Genomic DNA, 20,584 nt, shown 5'->3' on the forward strand with positions numbered 1-20,584 from the left:
ACTGCAACTCAGTACTGGGGTTTGTTTGTTTGTTGAGGAAAGAGCACCACAGAATCAGCCTTTTATGAACATTTCACGCTCCTTTATTGGCATCGCACAATAACGCCGTTTTTCGTGTTTAGTCACGGTGCTGAAGAGCACTATTTCTTGTGACATAGCATCACAAATGTTACTGTGATTCGTACCAGCAAGCAGCACGAGCCTCTCTGACGAGCTCCTCTAAAGGCACAGTCTCTTCATCTGATTTTGGCTCATTTAACTCACACGCTTCCAATATTTTAACTTAGAAAAATACTGTAGTTAATATTCAAAGTTTAAGAAGCAGAGTTTAATTCCCTGCACAGCCATTCCACACCGCTCACACCACCTATAGTACCTATAGTACCACCTACAGCTCCATGTAGCTGGTACAGGTACAAAGTTTCAGACAACCACAGTAGATCAAGACCGTAAGGATTCATCACAGAACAATGAATCTGGTTCTCTTAGTAATCTGGTTCAGAGCTCTAAATTATTAAATAAAATAATACATGTCAGTTGTTGTTTTGGTTATTACATAGCCAACAAATCTGGATACAGGTTTTAGTCATCACTGTAGCATTTGTCCCTTTAATTTTTACATGCACAACATCAATGAAAATCAACTCTCCCAGCTGCAAGTGGAAAGTCCAGCATCAGTAAATTTTATTTATCTTTCCAACATAGTCTACCCCAAACTGTGACAACGCAGATATATTCTAGAATTGTCATCTAGGCCCATTTGGTAGCTCAAATATTACAGTATCTTCTGTTTGAAGCTCTACACTTTTGATCTTCCTTCACAAATTTGATCTTTTCTAATTCAATAAGTTGTTACAAAGTTCATTCTTCTACTCCTCAGCTTGGGTCAGGTCATCACCTTGTTTTTTTCCATAGGCTCATCCCTGTCCAACGCATTATATGGTTCTTGAAAGACTCAGCATTTCTCTTAATCTCAGGCCATAAAAGTATTTACTTTCGCTTCTACTCCAGCAACTATTAGACACAAAGGCCAGCCACCCTTGTGCCTTTTACACACCAGGTAACACTCTGAAGGTACTCTGTCAACACCGCAAAGCAAATTCCTGTTTCTATTAGATGCTGTGTTGGAATTTTTCTTGGCTTTATGGCACCCACACGAAACTCTCCTGTCAGGGAGTCAGCATCTGAAACTGCTGCTCCATGTTCACCCTCTTTACACCCACTCTCCTGCCTCATGTTTTGGCCAGGGAGAGAGCAGGATGAGTTTTGACAGCGCTGGTACAATACCCAGTGCAATGGAATGTCAGTCCACAACCAAAGTGCCACAATAAATAAACTACAATTAACGATGAAGTGTGCCAGGACACCTGCAGGGAAGCCAGGAGAGCTCACACAACTAAATCTAGATGATGCAATAACATAAATTTCATCAAGGAGAAGAAGAAGAAAAGCAAAAAGTAACAGGGAAACCAGAGTATTCACTTCGGCATCTTTTGAACTGTTGGGCTCAACTATCATTATGAGAGCTTACGACCCAAAATGTGAGAGCCTGTGATGTCCATTCTCCCTCAGAAAGACGAGTGATTCAATTTGCTGATCAAATCCACTGATCTGACAGCGCTAGTTATGAGAAGGCTGGTAATAGTCAATGAGAAATATTTCTACCCATACTATCTTGCCTGCCTTACTGATTTCGTTTGTGTCACGTCTGTTGGCCGGGGTTGTGGGGGGGGGTGGGTGGTTGGGGTATTTTTGCGTATTGCTTGACTTTCCACCCTTGGTTTTCATCTGAAATTAAACAGCATGAGTCTTTCTGACACAGAAGTCAACAAAATAACAGAGTCAGAAGATGACTGTAAGCAAAGACACCCTAGGAATAAGGAGCCCTGGCAAGGCACCATCATCAGTGAAGGTGTGGGGCATCAGAACAGCCGAGGCCGCTGCCAGGGACGTCACCTGTGCAAGGGGCAGGAGGGCTTGACAGGTCACAGGCTCATTAAGAGCCGGTGGCCCTGGCCACGTCCAACACCTTCGCTCACTTGGCAGCGCGGAGGGAAGGGGAAACCTGTCTCCATTTAATATTTATCAGGCTCGTTTGTAGGAGGCATTATCTGCCGGGGAACAGGAGACGCCCGCGACACGCGTGCCCGCCGCGCTGTCACTACAGAGCGCTGGAAGGACGGGCAGCCGGACAGGCAGATCGCCCTCGGCCCCCGCGGCCAGGCCCGCACACCCGCCACCCCCCGCGCCGGACCCCAGCGCCGCCGCCCGCCCCTCCGCGGCCCGCGGGGCCTCGCCCGCCTCCGGAAGCGGCCTCCCCGCGGCGGAGGGACGGCGGAGGGGCCGCTCCGCCCGGCCGGGCCCCGCTCACCTGCTCGGGCTCCATGGCGCAGGCGGCAGCCCCGGCGCCGGCGGCGGGCGCGCAGTAGAGGGTGATGGCGGACAGCCCCTGCTCCATCCTCCCGCCCGCCGCGGCGCCGGGGGAGGGCGGCAGCGGGCCCGCCGCGGCCCAGGAGGCGAGCAGCCGGGCGGCACCGCCCGTCACACCGCCCGCCGGGGCGGCGCCTGGAGCCCGCCGGGGCCTGCGGGGCCGCCGCCCGGTTCCTCCGGGGCCTCCAGGGCTGGGGTGTCCCGCCGGGACCGGCCCACCCGGGAGAGGCGCCCGGTGGGTCCCCTGGGAGCGCCACCGAGCCGCTACGGGCCTCGGTCATGTCTCCGCGGCCCGGCAGCAACCGGAGCCCGGAGGGAGACGGGGGAGAGACCAGAGGCAGCCGGGTTGCCAGGCACAGCCGTGCCCGCAGCGAGAGGGGCAAGCCTGCCCCTCTGCAAAGAGCAGAAACTCTGCGGGTCGTGGGCAAATAACACATCATTTTCCTACAACACTGTAAAAATCTGCAGGATAGGAGAAGGCTGTTTTGAGAAGCACGTGAAGCTACTTGGCCATGTTTAAGACCCTCTCTCTCGAAGGGGCAGCTTGCCAAGCCTTGCAGGGCCTGGTGTTGGCTCAGGCAATTCAATGTATCTTAACGGACAAGCCACAGAACAACAAAGAAATGCAAACCAGGGGTGCCCTGGTCCCTGGGATGTGTCTCGGTGAGAAAATAATGCTTATTCCCAGCAGGCAGGGAAGAATGTTTGTCGCTGAGCTGCTCCGGTACAGAGCTGGGAAGCCTCTTCTCCCTCCTGACTGCAGGTGATGGCCCAGCCTGAACTGGGGTCCGGGGCTGACCCAGGCTAAAGGCACAGCAGCCGGTGCCCGCTACCACTGAGAACAGCTGGGGGTGGAAGCACTTGGAGCATCCTTTTTATGAAGATGAGGACTAATTTTTATTTATTTAAAGGTTAGAGCCAATGACTATAACATGCAGTTTTTTACATGACAGCAAGAGGCATCCTTCAGTCCTGTATCATTAAGAGTTTTTGTCAAAGAATGACAACTCTGTAGCGTAGATGGGCTATTAGGTACTTTCTTAGTCATATTATCAAACTATTATCCAGATCCCATAACAAATTAGAGTCTCAGGTAAAGTACAGATTTAAAATTATGCTAGCACAAGGCAGAAAATGTTCTCTGTATGAAAAGGATTGACACAGAGAATGTACTATTGAATGTTTGATTGGAGAAATGCATGCAAGACCAGAGTGCTACTTTAGGTAATACAGGACTGAACATCTGCCTTGTATGTTAAAACAAAGAGGTATCACTTAAAGCTGCAAAAGAAAGAAATTAATACCTCTCACCCTTAGTAGAGTCTACATTCTGCTTAGTAGGGACTGGTTCAAATAAGCTAGCGGCTCTTAAAGAACAGCATTAAATCACCAGCCAGCCAGCTTGCTCCTCTTTGCATCTACTGTGATTATAACAGCTCTGCAGCAATATTAATACTGAGGTTAACCTTTCAACTCCCAGAACAATTGGCATTTGCAGCTTAGGTTTATAGATCTAGCAAGTGTCAATGTTAGAAGTCCTAAGGAAAGGTAGCCTGTTAACAAATAACCCCCCGCCTGTGCCTTTCTGTGGCTGTTTGTGTGTGCCAATTCGAGTTATCCAGCTCCTGTCACACAGCTGTCTGTTGGCCATCATAACTGTTTCCTCTTATTAGGCTGCTCAGCAGAGAGGCTTAAGAATAGCTGTCATGAGCTATATCCATCCTTTGCCCTAGCTGCAGTAAGAGGATATTCATATTTGAACTGCCAAGGTCCTCCTCTTTCTCGAAGGAGAAAAAAAAAAAAAAAATCCATCAAACTTGTTGTTCAAACCTATGAGTAGGATTTTCCCTAAAAAGGCAGCAAACCAATAAAGCATGCACCAATAATACATGATTATTCCACGGCTGGTGAAAGTCTTTCACAGAACAACCACCATCTTCCAAAAAAGTAAATATGCAACAGATAACCTATTTCTACCAAAGAAAAGGGTGACTGCGGGAGGTCACTGATTGTGAAGTAAGGGGGAATTCTAGAACAGAAACAGTTGAGCTTATTTTGTACATTACTCTTGTCCATTGGCTCCTTCTAGTGGCCTTCCTCGGGTGCTACAATTACTTAATTACCTAAGCCCGCCCTTATCTACTTGGATCAAGTTTGGATCAAGTTCAGATCAAGTTCTCAATGGACTTCACTTAGCCACGTGTCCAGACACCAAACCAGCAGAGAAACAGCTTTCAGCAAGATCTACACAGAAAGACAGACCTCAGTCTAAGCATTTCCAGTGAAGTTTGTTTGCCTCTGACTTTTCAGGCTTCTTGTGTGCCAGAGAGAACTTTTCTGCAGAATGTGGCAAGAGACCATGGAGGATCGGTACAAGAAGCCTAATGCACAAAGTGGTGCTGGGACAGTTGTTACTCATGGCACTCACTGGCAGCGTTTTACGTGGCCTCTCTGAGCTTGATGCAGTTAAGTCTCCACCTCAGAATACCAAATTGAGTAGAACATATAGAACACGATAGCTCCTCTTCTGCAACAACTTCAGGATTTTCTCCTACATGTTGTAGTCTGCTAAATCCACAAATATAAAAAAATATTGCCCACACTCCCTAAAATTGTTGTTCTCCTATAAAGCTATGAGGGAATTTTATAGGTGCTCCTATACAGCTGAACTCTCCTGTTAAGTGCCTCCAATGTGAATTCCGCGCCCCCCTCCCCGCCCCAACTTCAGCTCTTCAGGCAATTGTTCTAAGCAGGCACCAAACTATTTTCTACCTGGCATGTTAAGGTAAGAGCAATATACTACTATTTGTTTATTCCAGCATATACCTATATATCTTAGAAATAAAAACTGACACATCCTCTAAAGGAAATGCTTTCTGAACTTGCCCTTACCTCTGCCAACACACAGCTAGTGACAGATCTCTTCCTGTCTGGTAGCAGTGGGAGTAGCTTGGAAACTGTGAACTAGAGACTAGAACTAAATGGATGCAATGAACTGAAAATAGAAAGAGTTAATTGTTGGTAACTGGACAGTCTGACTGGGCTTGTCCAGAGGCACAGTGCTTCACTGTTCATCCTCAACGTGTCCATTCATGTTTGATTTCTATAAAAAGCATCCAACTTAACTATCCACTCTCCCCAACCAACTGCATTCCAAAGCAAGATTTGTTTGCTACTCTTTGCTCCACAGTTTTGTATATTGCATTGGTTCGTACTGCTCAAGAACTGAAAATACTATTAAAAAAGAGAAACAGTTTTAGTAAATACACACTTCAGTATCTAAGGACAGCTCCCCCACAAGATGGTGATATGCAAGGACTCATTCTTTTGTTACATTTAAAATACTAACATCCAACTGAACTGATCCTTTTACAGACTACTGCTGTGCATATGCTGTAGGTAAATGGCATACCTGAGGACTTTTCAGCATCCTCCACACATTGAATACATGTACCACTAATCACACAGAAGATACTTCCATGTTATAAACTAAGTTACAGCATACCTTATGTTTTATTAGCACAAGAGCATAATTACCTATATTAGCTATTCACTGTCAGGTGTGTTAGCTGTCATCTTCTCAAAGAACTGGCTGACACAGCAACATACTGGTTTTAATTACTGCATTTAATTATTTAAGTACCAGAGATGAGTGTCGATTTACAACCCAAGCACTCTGCAGTACATAAAAATAAATTCATAATGTACCCTCTTTCCTTAAGAGAAGTGTGAAAGGTCTTACAATATTTGCCAAGATTTATGTTGGATTTCAAGGTTCATCTGGTCTACCTAGTTTCTGAAGTGTGCCTGTAGATTCTACCCTTTTGAGACCAACACAGTAAATTGAAATTGAAAGAAGAAATGCTATAGGAAATGAAGATCAGATTGAATCCGAGTTGGGGCAATATGCTCTGTCTGATACAGCTGTGTCTGTTTTAAGTTCAGTACTAGCACAGAATTCCATCTAGTATATATTAGAAATTATCTCCATAACAAAAGAACTGCTTAATTGGCAGCCTGGTATGAAGATTATCTTGAGTATATGAGACAGGTCTTACATACCTGTGTGTTTTCAGTCACTTAATTTCTTTCCCTATACATAAAGAATGATGGAGAAAAAGTTTTGTACGAACCTGAGCACAGCACATCCACATTCTAAAAATGCTCCAATGAGAACACTTGAGCAGCAACAGCACATTTCAGATACTGAATTATAGTATCTATGTAAAACATGAATTAAAACAGTCATTAGAAACAAAGGAAAATCATCTCATTACACACTGATAAAGGACAGTTATGAAAGAACTGAAGAAACAGGCCATTTCCTTGTTTATAACCACTTAAATTTTATTTTACAGTATATTTGTGACATTTTATGTTACTATAACCAAAGATCAGGGTTGTTTACAAATATAATGGCTGCCATTTGATGTAAACAATTAAAAAGTGTCTCTAAATATTAAAATTTTACACCATGATTTTGTTTTATTAAATTGAATTACTCTTTGTGCCATCAGGTATTAGTGGAGAGGAGCTAATTTAAGCAAAAATAGTTTTCAGAAATTAGATGTAGAAACTGAGAAGCCTGGATAAGATTTCAAAAGACCACTCCCCCCACTACTGTAAAAAGGAAGAAAGCAAATTCTTTCACTGAAGTTGCAATGAAGAGTCAACCAAGTCCATTTTTATTAAGGCTTTTTTACATATTATTGAATCCCATCATGCCTTTCATATTCCCAGCAGCACCTTGTTGAAATTGTCTCATCATTGACTGCAATCCTGCCATGCCACCTGCAGAAAATAAGGGAGAACACAGATGTGTTAATCAACTCCAAAGCACAGCTACCTCACTTTTAAGGCCTCATTACAGCACACATACTGTTATATACAAATGCAAAAGCCTAGGACTGTCAAGCCAGGTTTAAATGGCTATTGAAAATGGACAACTGAGTCAGTCATTACAGAAAGGATTGCAAAACACCAGACTTAAAGTAGGTTTTAAGATGACCTGTTCATTAAGATCTAGACAAAAGGCCAAACCTTGAAAGAATGGCCATTATCAATTAGTAAGGTTCCAGATGGGAGTCTTTATTTAAAGCTGCTCTTGTCATATTTAATTATTTGAGGCAAAACTTAGAAAAGAAGGGAAGGGAGACTTAGGAATAGATTTGCTTTACCACAGTCATGCTTCCAGTCATCACTTTACTATTTCAAACACTACTCCAATTGCTCATTTTGAGAGCTGAATTTGAATGAAGAAATTAGATTAAGCACTGGTAAGTGCAAAGCATTCGTTACATACCAACTAAACATTCTCATTCTTATTAGAAAACCTAGAAATACTTAATACTGATATATAATGCACACATCCTCACATCACCCTCCTCGCTTTTATATTTCAAATGCTCCACCATCATTGGTAGCCCTCTCTTGAGGCTGCAAAAAGCCAACACATACCCATATGATGAAGAACTCTTGGATCCATCATCTTTGCCATTTGCTGGTTCAGTTTGGCCAACTGAGATGGGTTTACGTTCTTTGACATATCACCACCTAAGAAAAAAATAAAACAAAAACCAAACCACCACACACGCAATGGTAAGAAAGTGAATATATGGGGCTAAAAATAAAATAAATTAGAATTTTACCTCCTAATTCTAAATTAAAATCCATTCAAGTCCATGATCAAAAGTTACTACATCAGCCACTTAAGAGTATTTTAAGTATCAACAATCCCTGCATTCCACATAGCAGACTGAGGTCAGTGTTGTAATCATAGTAATGAAGTTTTTACATTGATAGAGCAAAAAAAATAGAGTAGTTTTCACTGCTAAATTACACATTAGTGTCATGAAGAACAGTGCAGCTCTCACCAGTTACGTAAAAGAACTTTCAAAAATCACAAAAATGAGTTACAAAACTCACTTTTTCCTCTCCCAAAACCTAATCAACATTTTCAGTTTCCTCTGTGTTCACATATTAAGTGACCTCCTCACTGAGTTAACAAGTGTTTTTATTTTTTTATTATTTTTATTTATTTATTTACTTTATTTTTACCTTTGAAAAGCCCTTTGATGCCTCCCATCTTTTTCACCATCTGTGCAAACTTAGTGTATTGGGTCAATAGCTCCTGAACATCTCTGGTAGAAACACCTGAACCTCTTGCTACTCTTTGGATTCTTCCTGGCTGCTTACTGAAAACTTTGGCACCATCTGTACTGTCAAGTTCTGGAGGGGGGGAAAAAAAAGTCTATTCAGTTACTGACATTAAAATCTGTTACAGCTGGTAGAAAATCTGTTCTTATTGTTGAGAATTTAGCTTTGAGCCAGAGAACAAAAACCTAGAAGTGACAATGCAGAATTTTACATAAATAATTGAGATATAATATTCTAGGGAGTAGTACTAAAAAAAAAAAGCAAGCTGTTATGTTCATGTATTGATCACTGTGATATAAAAAGTTGCCTGAATAAATTATGCTCTCAGCATACTTGGTCTTAAGCCATATTAATGGGTCTAGCACAAGGGTAAGAGCATACTTCTGCAAGAGTCATGGGCAGATTAGAAACAACACACCTTGAATTCCAGAGACCAGGCTATGTCACCAAGTAAATTTGAGTGTCGGTAGGAAGAAAGACATCAATGGCAGATTAAAGATCAATGTAGCTTTTTAATTTGCCAGTATAGCTTTAAGAATTTAAGCAGCACAGTCACAGAATGAAAAATGAAAACACATTAATTTCCAATAGAATGCTTCAAAATTCCACCTATTTTACACAAGACAGAGCAGCAACTGCAATTGTCAAGGTCTGTCTCTAAATATTTACACTTATTTAGGAAGTTTGAGTCACATATGTATTTTTTGCCATTTCTAAGAGTGATAAAAGGTTTTTGTCATTTTCTGTCACTGTAGATGCTGCCTTATGTCCAACTTGTTTCCAAAAAGATCTATGCAAATAAGCTTGTCCAACAACAGAGGAAAAAAGAAAATAGTGAGTAAAATTTTTTTTACCTTGGTCATTCATACTGTCCATTATAGTCATCAGTTTCTTTAGCCTTGCCATTGATTCCTGTTCATTGCCTTTACTCATGAAGTCAGTTCCAAAACCAGGGATCATACCCTTGTTTTGAAAATGGAAAACAAAAGCTGTGTCAGAATAGGCAAAATTACCCTTTAGCAGCCAGAAACATGGACAGCAAGTTTCAGTCCAGTAGTTACACATTGCAGTAGGCAAATCATTTCACCTTTATGAAAAACACAGCACAGACTCACACCAGTTTAAATGCAGGCTTTTAAGTTTACAGCAGAAGTTTGTCAAATAGAAATGAAAATCTGATAAAATTATTTTTGGGATAACTAACCAAGATCTGACTGAATGGTCCCATTTTCATGATGTTTTGGAATTGTTCATACATATCCCGTAATGTAAATTGACCTGAAGTACAACAACAACAACAAAAAAAAAGATTAGCAAAAGTCACACTAGCATTTTGGTCTTACTGTCCTTTCTCATTTACCTTGTAAATATAAAGAATAATTAAGACACTGCACAGATAAGTAGATAAATAAACCTCTTCTGCGCTATTAAAATGGCTAAACTGTTTTAGACGGCACACACTTAAAGAGCCGAGCTGGTTATTCTGCAGTTATAGACAGTTATAGTCTGATCAACTTATCACTTGAAAAACAACTCTATTTACTTGCCTGCCACATTTACTAGAGAAAGAACAACCATTCTTCACTACACACATGAAACAAGTTACTTGTCTCTACAAGTAACACAAATTAACTCAGTAGTCTACACCTCTGAGAGAACCCACCATGATTAGGTCACGGTAATACCCCTGTTATTCAGGCCTTCGGAATAACTTACCATGTTTGAGCTTTTCTATGAGTGCTTCATTATCATCCAGCTTTAACTCATTTACTTTATCTATCAATCCTTCAATATCACCCATACCTGGGAGGGGGGAAAAAAAAAATTCTGAAGTTAGCATTAAAAAAACCCAACAAACAAACAAAAAAATCACTTTGACTTTCTATTATACAATTAAAAATATCTTTTAAGTACAGTTGTACATAGTACTTACCAAGAAGTTTGCTGATGAAAGGCTGTGTTTTAAAGGGTTCAAAGTCATCTATGTGTTCTCCAGTTCCAATAAAAATAATAGGACTCTTTGTGGCAGCAACTCTGCAGTAAAAAAATATTTCGTGAGATGGCCTCTCAAAAAACACCCATCTGTTGTACCCACCTACTAACATCATCAACACAGCACATCCTCTCTGAAGTATCTTTCTTACTCCTCAAACTATTAATGGAAAAACATCCAGCATTTAGGATGGGTAGCCAGGAGTAGCTAACAAGATGTTTCTCTAATTAGTACTTTTTAAGATACAAACTCTGCTTTGAAAAAATCATCACCAGAAATAGAAGTTGCTTATCTTCACTGCTGAGTTTAAGCAACTTGAGAGGAAAGAAAGGAAAAGAAATAATCTCCATTTTATGCTAATATTGGGAGGTTAGATAAGACAGGCATCGATTACTTTTCCTTCAAGGTACCTCCTATAGACTACAATCTCATTTTCAACACAGGAAAAACACTTAGGCATAAGAAAAATCAGAACCAATCATTGGCACTACCTTTTAGATAAACTCAGCTTCCAGCCTACAGCAAGTATAGAACAAACACAACAGACCTAACTGGAACAAGCTCTCAGTATTTTCATTCTGCTCCTATCTTTAGTTTTCCACCACTACACTATGAATAACAGCAAAATACATATGGCAGTTTAAGAACTCTAATACTTAAAATCAAAGTTAGACTGTGATTTAGTAAGTTGGTGCCAGCTGACTGTTTTGACAAGTCATCTCAGTTCCATACAAGCTGTATCATTGAAATGCAGCTGGAGATTAGTCTGACATACCGCCACATAAGGCTGAAGATAAAACGTAACATTTTTCTGGTCAAAAAGAGTCTGTCAAGATACAGTCCAAGAGGAATGGAATTTGGGAAAGTATAACTGCAGACTAATTTTTTACCAAACTGCTGAACACTGGCAATCCAGAAATTTGATTTGCATCACAGTTTTAAGGCTATTAGATTTGACTAGCTGGAGTTTTTCCTCTTTTGGAAAAAAAAATCTTGGGCATTAAATGAGAAGCAAAACTTTTCAAGTAAGCCATATCTATTAAAGCCAAATTTATATTTTTAGTAAAAACTACTGATATGCAAGATGCAATAAATATAATTGTTTGATGCTGTTCTCAGCAGACAGAAGTCTGACATATGACACACACTACCGTATTGGAAATACAGCACAGTATCTGATTCTGATTGATGTTATGTAGGGTGATCCTATCCACCAGGAGTAAGAACATAACTGTTACTGACTTAAATCTCCGATTCTGTGCAGTGTGACAGTGACACTTTCACAGGACAGGTTTCTGTGACACACTGACACATTTCATGGTTATCCAGGCACAGCCAGATGTTGGATGCTATTATATCACAATACTTACGCACTAAGAGCTCCACCTCCTTTTGCATGTCCATCAAGCTTAGTAACAATAACAGAAGCCACATCTACTTTATCTTTGAAAGCTTTAGCTTGAGCTTCACAAGCTTGGCCAATGGAAGCATCCATCACATAAACAATGTTGTCTGGTTGCTAGGAGAAAAGACAGATAAACAAAATAATAATTTCCTGCTTTTTTAAACAGTGTTCATGCATTATGTTCAGTAGCAGAACTTCCTGCAATAATAGTACGTATGTAAAGGTTGTGCAGTTTAAAACAAAAGGGAAACTGTTTTATAAACAGTATTGTCTAAGGACCATTTAAAAACTGATGCTGTATTACTATGTGAAAGACTTATCTACAACACAGAATATTAAAATTTAATAGGTTTACAGTTATTACTTATGTTTTGAGTGATTTTAGTCAGTATCTGTGCCAATAAGCTAATTAGTATCTACAAGGAATTAATGGCTAACATCTTCCATTTGGTTTTACATTAAGAGCTTTAAGATATCCATTCCCCTTAAAAACAGTTAGCCATTAGCAGGAGTTTTGTGGGAAGTGTCATATTGTCATGGAAGAGCACAGAATCAAACAAATAGCCAGACTTTGTAAACCCATACAAGAAACATCAGCTTCATTTACATATCAAAACTGTTGAAATTTATCCAATCATCATCTGTGTTTCTGGGCAATTATTTGTGACAAATGACAGAAAATGTAGTACACACAGCTACAGGAAACCAGATCAGACTGGTTCTTTTATCTAGTTTCTCAATGCAAAGATCCTGAAAAGGAAAAGTTAAAGCAGAAAAGATAGTCCAGTTAAGTGCAAGCAACCTTGAAATACAGATACAAGAATTAAGACTGGCACAGAACTATCAAGCACTGATCACCCAGCCCTTTTTTATTCATATCCATTTGTAATTTCTAATATATTCTAGGAGTTAAAGCACTGACACATTCCAGAGGAGCAAAATACACACAGAACATTAATTAGGAAATAAACATAAATGATTTTTAGTCAAATTACTATAACAGAAGTTATTGTGTTTCTTGAAACTACTCACTATGGCATTAGCAACTTGTAACATCTCTTCAAACAAAGAGTCTTCCTGTTTGTGACGTCCACTTGTATCAACAATGATTATTTCGAAGTTTTCATTCTTGAATTTCTCAACACCTTCTGAGGCAATAATTACAGGATCCATTTCTGTATAACTGATCACAAATAAAAACATATATATATACACACATACATGTGCAATTATTTTTCCCAAAGAAACTAAATCAAACTTTCATCACTTGACTGTAAACTTGTTAACTATAAATCTACCTGGATTTCAAGATGGACTTCTTCTTATGTCAAGCAAAAATTGATTAAAAATATGCCTTCCTAAGCCATTTGCCCTTACTGTTCAGAGAACTGAAGCACAAAGGACTGTCTGTCTCACTTGCTGGAAACTGCACTACATTCTACTCACTTTTCTCTGAAATAAGATTTGACTGAGCACCTGGACAGTACACCTCCAGCAAAACTTGGGAGAAAGTTATTTACTGCTTTATAAAAGCTACTTAAACTAAGGGTCCAAAAATCATATCCTTTGTTCTGTAAATATACTTCCGGCAAATCTGAATTTGTCTGCTATGCTATAAGCTCAGAGAACATTTCAGGGAATTATCCTCAGGTGTCTGATCACTTCTTACACTATCCCTACCTGCCACTACTGGCAGACAGGATACTGAACTAGGCTGAATTTTCATCTGATCAGAGCAAATACTATAATAAAGTCTAAGTCATTAGGCAACACTTAATGGGGCTTAGTGTGAGATATTCAATAAGGAACAATACATTGTTGGAGTTCAATCATTCTCCAAAGTGATTCTGAAAGATGTTTACCTCCCGTAAAACGGAATTCTTGCTTTTGTGGCGTTCTGCTTTAGCTGGTCGAAAGCACCTGTAAGACAGGTATAGTCAAGGGACTATTTAAAAAAAAAAAAAAATCTGTAAGTATTGAGATAAAGAACCACATCACTAAAAGACTGTATTACCTGCTCTGTATGTGTCTGCACAAATTAAACACGTCTTCCAACCTTTCCTCTGATAGAAGTATGCTAACTGTGAAAAGAAATCCAAAACAAGTAGTTACACCAAAATCTCACTGCAAAGCATGACACTGTATAATGGCTTATAAGTCACTGAAGTACATTCAGAGGACACAAAGTCAAGCCAGCCTTCCTATAACTGAGACCACTTAGTAACACTGCGTAAGTATCAAATGTTAGCATCTCAATTTTTTTAGAAAAGTATGTTATACAAATAATGATTAATGGTGAGATGAAAAGAGCTGCTTGACTCTGCTTCTGATTTATGTTTCCTGAGCTAGGAATGACTACAAATAACCTCAGTTCCCCACTTACTGACTCCTGGATTCTACTTACTGTTAATACTGCAGATAGGACTAGCTTTTAGAAACTACCCAAAGCAGTAACTTCTTCAATATTAAGTACTGCAATGGCTACAACCTGTACAGCTCTTTGTTCCCGTACTTTCAGAGGAACAAAGATATTTCCATTGCAAGGACCATGTTTTAAGGCTGCGGATGGAGCCCTTACTTTCTTGGAACACTCAGCTTCACTGTTACAATGTACATTCACAGAACATTTGATTGACCAAAGACAAACTTCCAAAATATAGTTCGCCTGCAGCACTAGGAAAGTCTCTTGAAATCAGAGTAGTGATATATTTGGTATAGCCTACATGTGACTCTCAGAAACAGATGACTAAAAAAAGCAAAGATGTATCAGTCTTTTTCCACAGGATAATTTTTCCTCCCAACCACCATCATAAATAGGTTAGGCACTGATTCAGAGCATTCTTTTTTAGCCTTAGAAATACAAATCCAGATTTCCTCAATGAATTTGGGGCTGGAAGAGGTTTCACATCGCCCACTCATACTTAACACAGAGGCCAACTTCCACTGGCTCCCCTAACCAGGTAATGGAATGAGATAGGGTCTGTTCATAGTACTAGTCTTAAAACCCAGAAAGTGAGGAATAGAAATAATCTTTGTTATCCATATACAGTATCATCAAGAGTTTAGTTTAAAAAAATCTTGAAGGAAGTCCTACAAGCCATAAATGGCCCCAAAGAATATTATTTTGGACATTCATCTCAGAAACCCCTCTACAAAAATATCTCTACGTTGTGATTAGTTAGTACTTTCCTACTAATAGAAACAGCACAGATCACAAGCAAATCCTACCAAAGGAATCCAGTGACCACCACCCCCCAAGAAAACAAACAACACCACCACCAAAAAACCACCACACACACAAAAAACCACACACACAGACAACTTCAGTGCCAGTTACCTTTGAACAGGTTGTTGTTTTACCACTTCCTTGCAACCCAACAAACATTATAATATTCTGTTTTCCTTTGGTAGGTGTCCATGCCTTGACTCCAGGATCCACAAGCTATAGAACAAAGCATAACAAACATTGCAGAACTGGGTTTCAGAAGCACAGAACAGTCAGCATCACAGCCACACGAGGTGCCTAATTTTATATTCAAGTGACCAAACTATTTTTTGCATTTTCTAGTCTTTCTTACTACTACTATGTAGTATCACACATAATAATTCTATAACAGTAACAGTGTTAATTTCTTTCTAACGCCAGGCATTGAAGTCAGGGTAGCCTGTATATATGGCACAATTATAACAACTAACACAGAAACATGACCTCCACCCCCCACCCCCCCAGCCCTGCTCAAGATGGACCTCTTCTGGTGAGAATCCCACAGTACCTAAGGCTTTTTAAGGTTGCTGCCTAACTTCTTGCATGAGTAGAAGGTACATACATTCCAGAGAGCCATCATACGGGTGAGCACAGACTACAGAAGAACAGAAGGCTATGCTCTTAACTGGAAAGAGGACAGAATACTGATCCCCAGGTGCTAATTTGATCAACTGGGCAGATTAAAAAGAAAGGTTACCGTGAACTGCTGGGTTATTACTTAACACTTTTTCAAAATCTTCATTAGGGTAGCAAAGACATGTTTCTGGGACAACAAAAGACAGTCCAGGAGCTAACAGCACTTTACCCTTATTTTGCCTTTAAATTTCAGTTGAGGAGTAGGAAAAGCTGAATCTGAAGCTTAAATTGAAGCTAGTCTGAGACATGTCCAGGAAGTAGTTTCAATCAGAAGAATACTAGTATTTTCAGTAGTAAGTAGCCTCACAACAGAAAATAAAACTGTGGGTACCACAGAATAACCTTAAAGCTGGGGTTGCTACTGTACTGCTTCCACAGCCCAGGCTGTGCAAGAAAAGGGACATATTACAGAATGTTGAAGTCCTACCTTCACAAGTTCCTTAAAGACAGCATGCTGAATCATTTTTCTCTTGTTAAGGCCAGATGCCATTTCTTCAAGATCAATTGCAGACCTGAGTTTAGGAAAACCACGAAACACCAGAATAACTTAAAGCATCACTTTAACCTCATAATAAATGAAGTCTTTGCAACTGGAACAGCGCTCTGATTTGCCTTGAGTTTCCAGACAGGACATATTTAAGAAGATACATGCATCAGAGACATTACTTCTGTAGGCAAGACAAACACAGGTTTCTAAAACACTTGCATCTACTTGAATTATACATCTGAAAATAGCCAAGGTAAGAATACTGGTCATATACACAGATCTATTTAAATCCAGCACAGAACATGTGAAGATGAGGCGTCTAGGAAGTAACAAATAACTTGTTTATCATACCACTCAACTGACGACAGCTACAGTTTTTTGAAACAAAATTATAACAGCAATAACTGGCTAAACTTGACACAGATTCTTTTGATGATGGAACTGGCTAGACATTTAGTTCAAACTGTATTTCCCTGTTAAAGGTAAACTGGGTATGTCTAAAAAAAACCATATAAAGATAGAAGTTAGTTATTCTTCTGTAACCTCAAATTACAACTTTTACAAACATTAGAAGTTAAATGCGTTTTGATTATTTCACTTACTTGACATTTTCTCTGAGCTGCTTCACAAGTTTAATATTAACATCAGCTTCCAGTAATGCTGTACATACTTCTTTCAACATAGCATTTAAAACCTTTGGATTGTAAAAGAAAAATGGTTTTATAATACACAGTATAGAGTAGGCCAGTATTGGTTCAAAATATGAATGTGGAAGTGTATTTATGAAATAACCAAGGCTTTTACAATTAAATGCATGCCGTCCTATCATTATATTGGCTACCACATAAAGTCTATGCGTTTGTTCCTATGTAAATGCAACTTAAATTTGAAAGTGTAACACTGGAAAAGAAAGGTCCTCACTTTGTAATAGGCACACTACAACAAAGTAACACAGAACACTTCCTAAGGCATTAAGGACAACAACAGTTCACATGGTAGCAAAACTTCCTGAACTTCCCAACCGGTACTCCTTAGACACAGCTCTAACAGAAAGTCACAAAAGAATCTCTTAACACAACACTGTAAATAAAAGTACTCAAATGCAAGAAGGACACAGTGCTGTCTCCATTCTCAGCAGAAACTGGACTGCTGCTCTGCTGTATGCCTTTTAGGCAAACAGATGCCTCAGTTAGGAACCCAGTTTAGTAGTTCCAAGACTTTTCAAAATAGAAAGTCTTGAACAAAAAGTTTTTTTGAAAGTAACACCTGTATAAACAGCCTCATTTGCACAGCTTGAGGTCTTACAGGAAAACAGTTTCTACTGCTGAAAAAAAAAAAAAATTAATTGGGCTGTATCTGATTCGGGTAAGGATTTGTTGTCTCCCAGCTGAAGATCTGTTAAAATCTTTCCTCTATGCACAAGTTCCAACCCTACAATCCTCAATAAGCCTACTTTTTAGTTGCTTTAAGCCACATGTCTGCCTACCTGAAAACAGTTTCTAGCAATTTATTTACTTAGAGGCACTTCTAAACCATCATATCAGTTAGTTTCCCATCTAGCTTTTCAGTTTCAAATTCCTTATTAAAAAAAAAAATACAGACTATAGCAAGTTGAACAGCTTCCAGAACCACACACTGTATTGGCTTGAATTTAAAGGCAACAAGCACAACACAATCCTCACTTCAGACAGCAAGGTTTACAACAAAAGCTATTTGCTGTTCCACACTTCAGCTTCTAGCAGCCTAGTACATACCTCCATAGTCTGGCTGGGCACACACACACAAATCAGAGCACTCCACGTAGCCTCACAGCCTACCTTCCATCCAAACTTGAGCACATATTGCCTCCTCCAGCACTCACCTCCTCAGAACACTAATCTTGCTAAATGCAGCCATCACGCTCAAGGATCTTTTGACCATGGGACCTATTATGCCCAAGGTGATTATACCTGTCTAAATCTGGTTCTAAGTTTTGGCAGTACTATCAGGGGGCTAAAGCCTCTAGCTAGAAATTCTACTTGACAGAAAAGAGCCTAGGGATAACAACAACCTACTTCAAGCTTCTCATCGGCCTTTGAGAACTTCTCAGAACTTTGCTTTCTGAATGTTAGCACTATTGCATACGCATATTACATACCTCTTCATTGATAATTGTAGCATTGCTCAGTGAGCGTAATGCTGAAGTTATTTTTCTTCCAAGATCTGCTAGAACCATTTTGGCAGCTTCAAGTACAACGCAGAAGAATCTGGAAAGCAATTAAAAATGAAATTTAAAACTAGTAGAAGCTATACCTTCACAAAATAATTATTCTAGTATCTTTTGCATTAAGAAACCTGCTTTGCACTCCAGAAAGCACACAATTTTTACTTTTTTAGAGTTATTTTTAGCAAACACTGGCCTGAAATTAAGTTCAGGCTATTGTGACGGCCTAATTAAAAATAGAGATACCATACTGCAATTAAAAGCATTTCCCTGTCTGGTATATTTGTGCATTGAATTCCTGATGAAAAAAAAACAGTCTAGACAGACTTTCAGAAAGAACACTAACTGCTTTTCATCTCCTTATCAGCAATATGCTACAGGACAGTATAAAATCAAGCAGAATAGCCTAGCAGCTCTGCATCCTGTAAAGACAGTATGATCAAAAGCAAAATATTTTTCTAGCAAAATTGAACATTATTGATCGGTTCTATTTTATCTATCTTACAATACAGCTGAACAGCCAACAGCTGAATTCAAAATCTCACAATTGAGTTCCTTCTTTCAGAATGGAAAGTAAGCTTCCCAATAATGACAGTCTCTGTCATGAAAGTTGCTGAGCTTTTTCAAGATTTTCTGGAATTCCCTCCCCTCTCAAATGAGTAGAGAGAAAAAAAAAAACAGACAAGAAATGCTGGTCCACTTAATAAAATGAAGAATACATCATTACCTATATTCTTAGTTAAGAGACAGGTCTCCAAACTTGGTAAGACAGAAAGAAGCTCGTTATATACACACTGAAATTTACTAGCTGTGCAGGCCCCAAAAGCAAGCCTTACAACGTGTTTATATATAAAGTACAAAGATATATTTCAAATTAGATTTAAAAGTCACCCACGTAACCCAACCTCCTGACTGCTTTGCCTAATTGAGTTGTCGTGAAGCTGGCAGGTTTGGAAAAAGGAATAATAAAAATAAAAATAAATTTTTTTTAAAAAATCACAAACAAACCCCCAAACTGCCAGTCCAACCCCTCCAATACTGGGGCTACAACACAGAACCAAGTCTCCAGAAGTTTCAGAAGATGTAGGATAAATTCAGTCTAAGTAGAGGCCTCAGATGCAGTAAATAACGCAAACAAATATATTTACACATTTTAGTTTTAATTGTGCATTGTACGTACAGACAAATCCAAAGTGACATACATTAGCCTGCCATGTTGATATTTGATTAAAAAATAGTCTATGCTTCCAAAGGAACTCTGCCTGTAAAATATTTTCAGATCAGTACACTAAGAGATATAGAGGTCCATCTTTTTACTTTTCTGGAAGAGGACTTCTACTTGACATCCAAAGTGTGAAAACTCCAGGTTTTCCTTGTAGGCCATACAAGTCACATTCTTGCACTACAATTCTGAAAACACGCTATCATCAATATAATCTACCAAAGGATGTCAGCAAAACAGCTGTTGAAAATGTTTGCCAAGCTCGCTTCCCATGAAAATCACAAAAATGCAAAAAAAATCCTCTTTCAAAATAGGACTGCATCTCAGGAAGCTTTGAGCTGCTGAAACTGCCACCACAGACAAAACAAGAACACCTGGATATAAGAGCTAAGAAATATGACAGGATGACCAACATACAGCAGCAAGGTGAACACTCAATATTTAAAACGAGTTTCTAGAGTTCTACAGATATCCAAACATAGAAAGTTAATTATATCCTAATAAATGAATGTTTCCACTGCAGAACTCCAAAGCTTCTTCCAACAGTCTTACAATAAGAATAATGTTAAGGGGATGAGTTTAGGCATTTTAATATCAGCTGCTTTCTCTAGCACATTAAGGATTTATAAGCCATCAGAATTACTAAATACAGAAATTAATATAACTTTTCACATACAGCCCATCCAAGTTGTGAGCCACACTACAGACAAAAAACCACATCTTGGCAGGTAGCCAGAAGGGGATTAGCAGTGACTGCATTGCAGAAAGTGTATGTGCTGCATTCAGA

General features: G+C 39.4%; 1 protein-coding gene across 5 annotated transcripts in view; it reads right to left on the minus strand.

Annotated features, from left to right (window-relative positions):
• The window catches only part of LOC135989300 (signal recognition particle subunit SRP54), a 35,812-nt gene that overhangs the window by 13,839 nt on the left and 1,389 nt on the right, over positions 1 to 20,584 (minus strand). For 3 of the 5 annotated variants that reach the window (XM_065636036.1, XM_065636033.1, XM_065636035.1), the window contains 15 exons: positions 18,510 to 18,618; positions 16,975 to 17,066; positions 16,313 to 16,397; positions 15,322 to 15,426; positions 13,999 to 14,065; positions 13,847 to 13,904; positions 13,017 to 13,167; positions 11,950 to 12,098; positions 10,520 to 10,620; positions 10,303 to 10,389; positions 9,791 to 9,864; positions 9,441 to 9,549; positions 8,488 to 8,658; positions 7,888 to 7,983; positions 6,771 to 7,221 (listed from right to left, as the gene is read on the minus strand). In XM_065636036.1, coding sequence (XP_065492108.1) covers positions 7,130 to 7,221; positions 7,888 to 7,983; positions 8,488 to 8,658; positions 9,441 to 9,549; positions 9,791 to 9,864; positions 10,303 to 10,389; positions 10,520 to 10,620; positions 11,950 to 12,098; positions 13,017 to 13,167; positions 13,847 to 13,904; positions 13,999 to 14,065; positions 15,322 to 15,426; positions 16,313 to 16,397; positions 16,975 to 17,066; positions 18,510 to 18,587 — 1,515 coding nt within the window. In that variant the 5' untranslated portion in view covers positions 18,588 to 18,618 and the 3' untranslated portion in view covers positions 6,771 to 7,129. Of the gene's footprint in view, positions 1 to 2,371; positions 2,534 to 6,770; positions 7,222 to 7,887; positions 7,984 to 8,487; positions 8,659 to 9,440; positions 9,550 to 9,790; positions 9,865 to 10,302; positions 10,390 to 10,519; positions 10,621 to 11,949; positions 12,099 to 13,016; positions 13,168 to 13,846; positions 13,905 to 13,998; positions 14,066 to 15,321; positions 15,427 to 16,312; positions 16,398 to 16,974; positions 17,067 to 18,509; positions 18,619 to 20,584 lie in introns of those variants that run through there. The other 2 variants (XM_065636038.1, XM_065636037.1) reach the window with 2 other exon arrangements.

Source organism: Caloenas nicobarica, chromosome 5 (genome assembly GCF_036013445.1).
Source record: "Caloenas nicobarica isolate bCalNic1 chromosome 5, bCalNic1.hap1, whole genome shotgun sequence".
In the NCBI taxonomy this organism is placed as follows: Eukaryota; Metazoa; Chordata; class Aves; order Columbiformes; family Columbidae; genus Caloenas; species Caloenas nicobarica.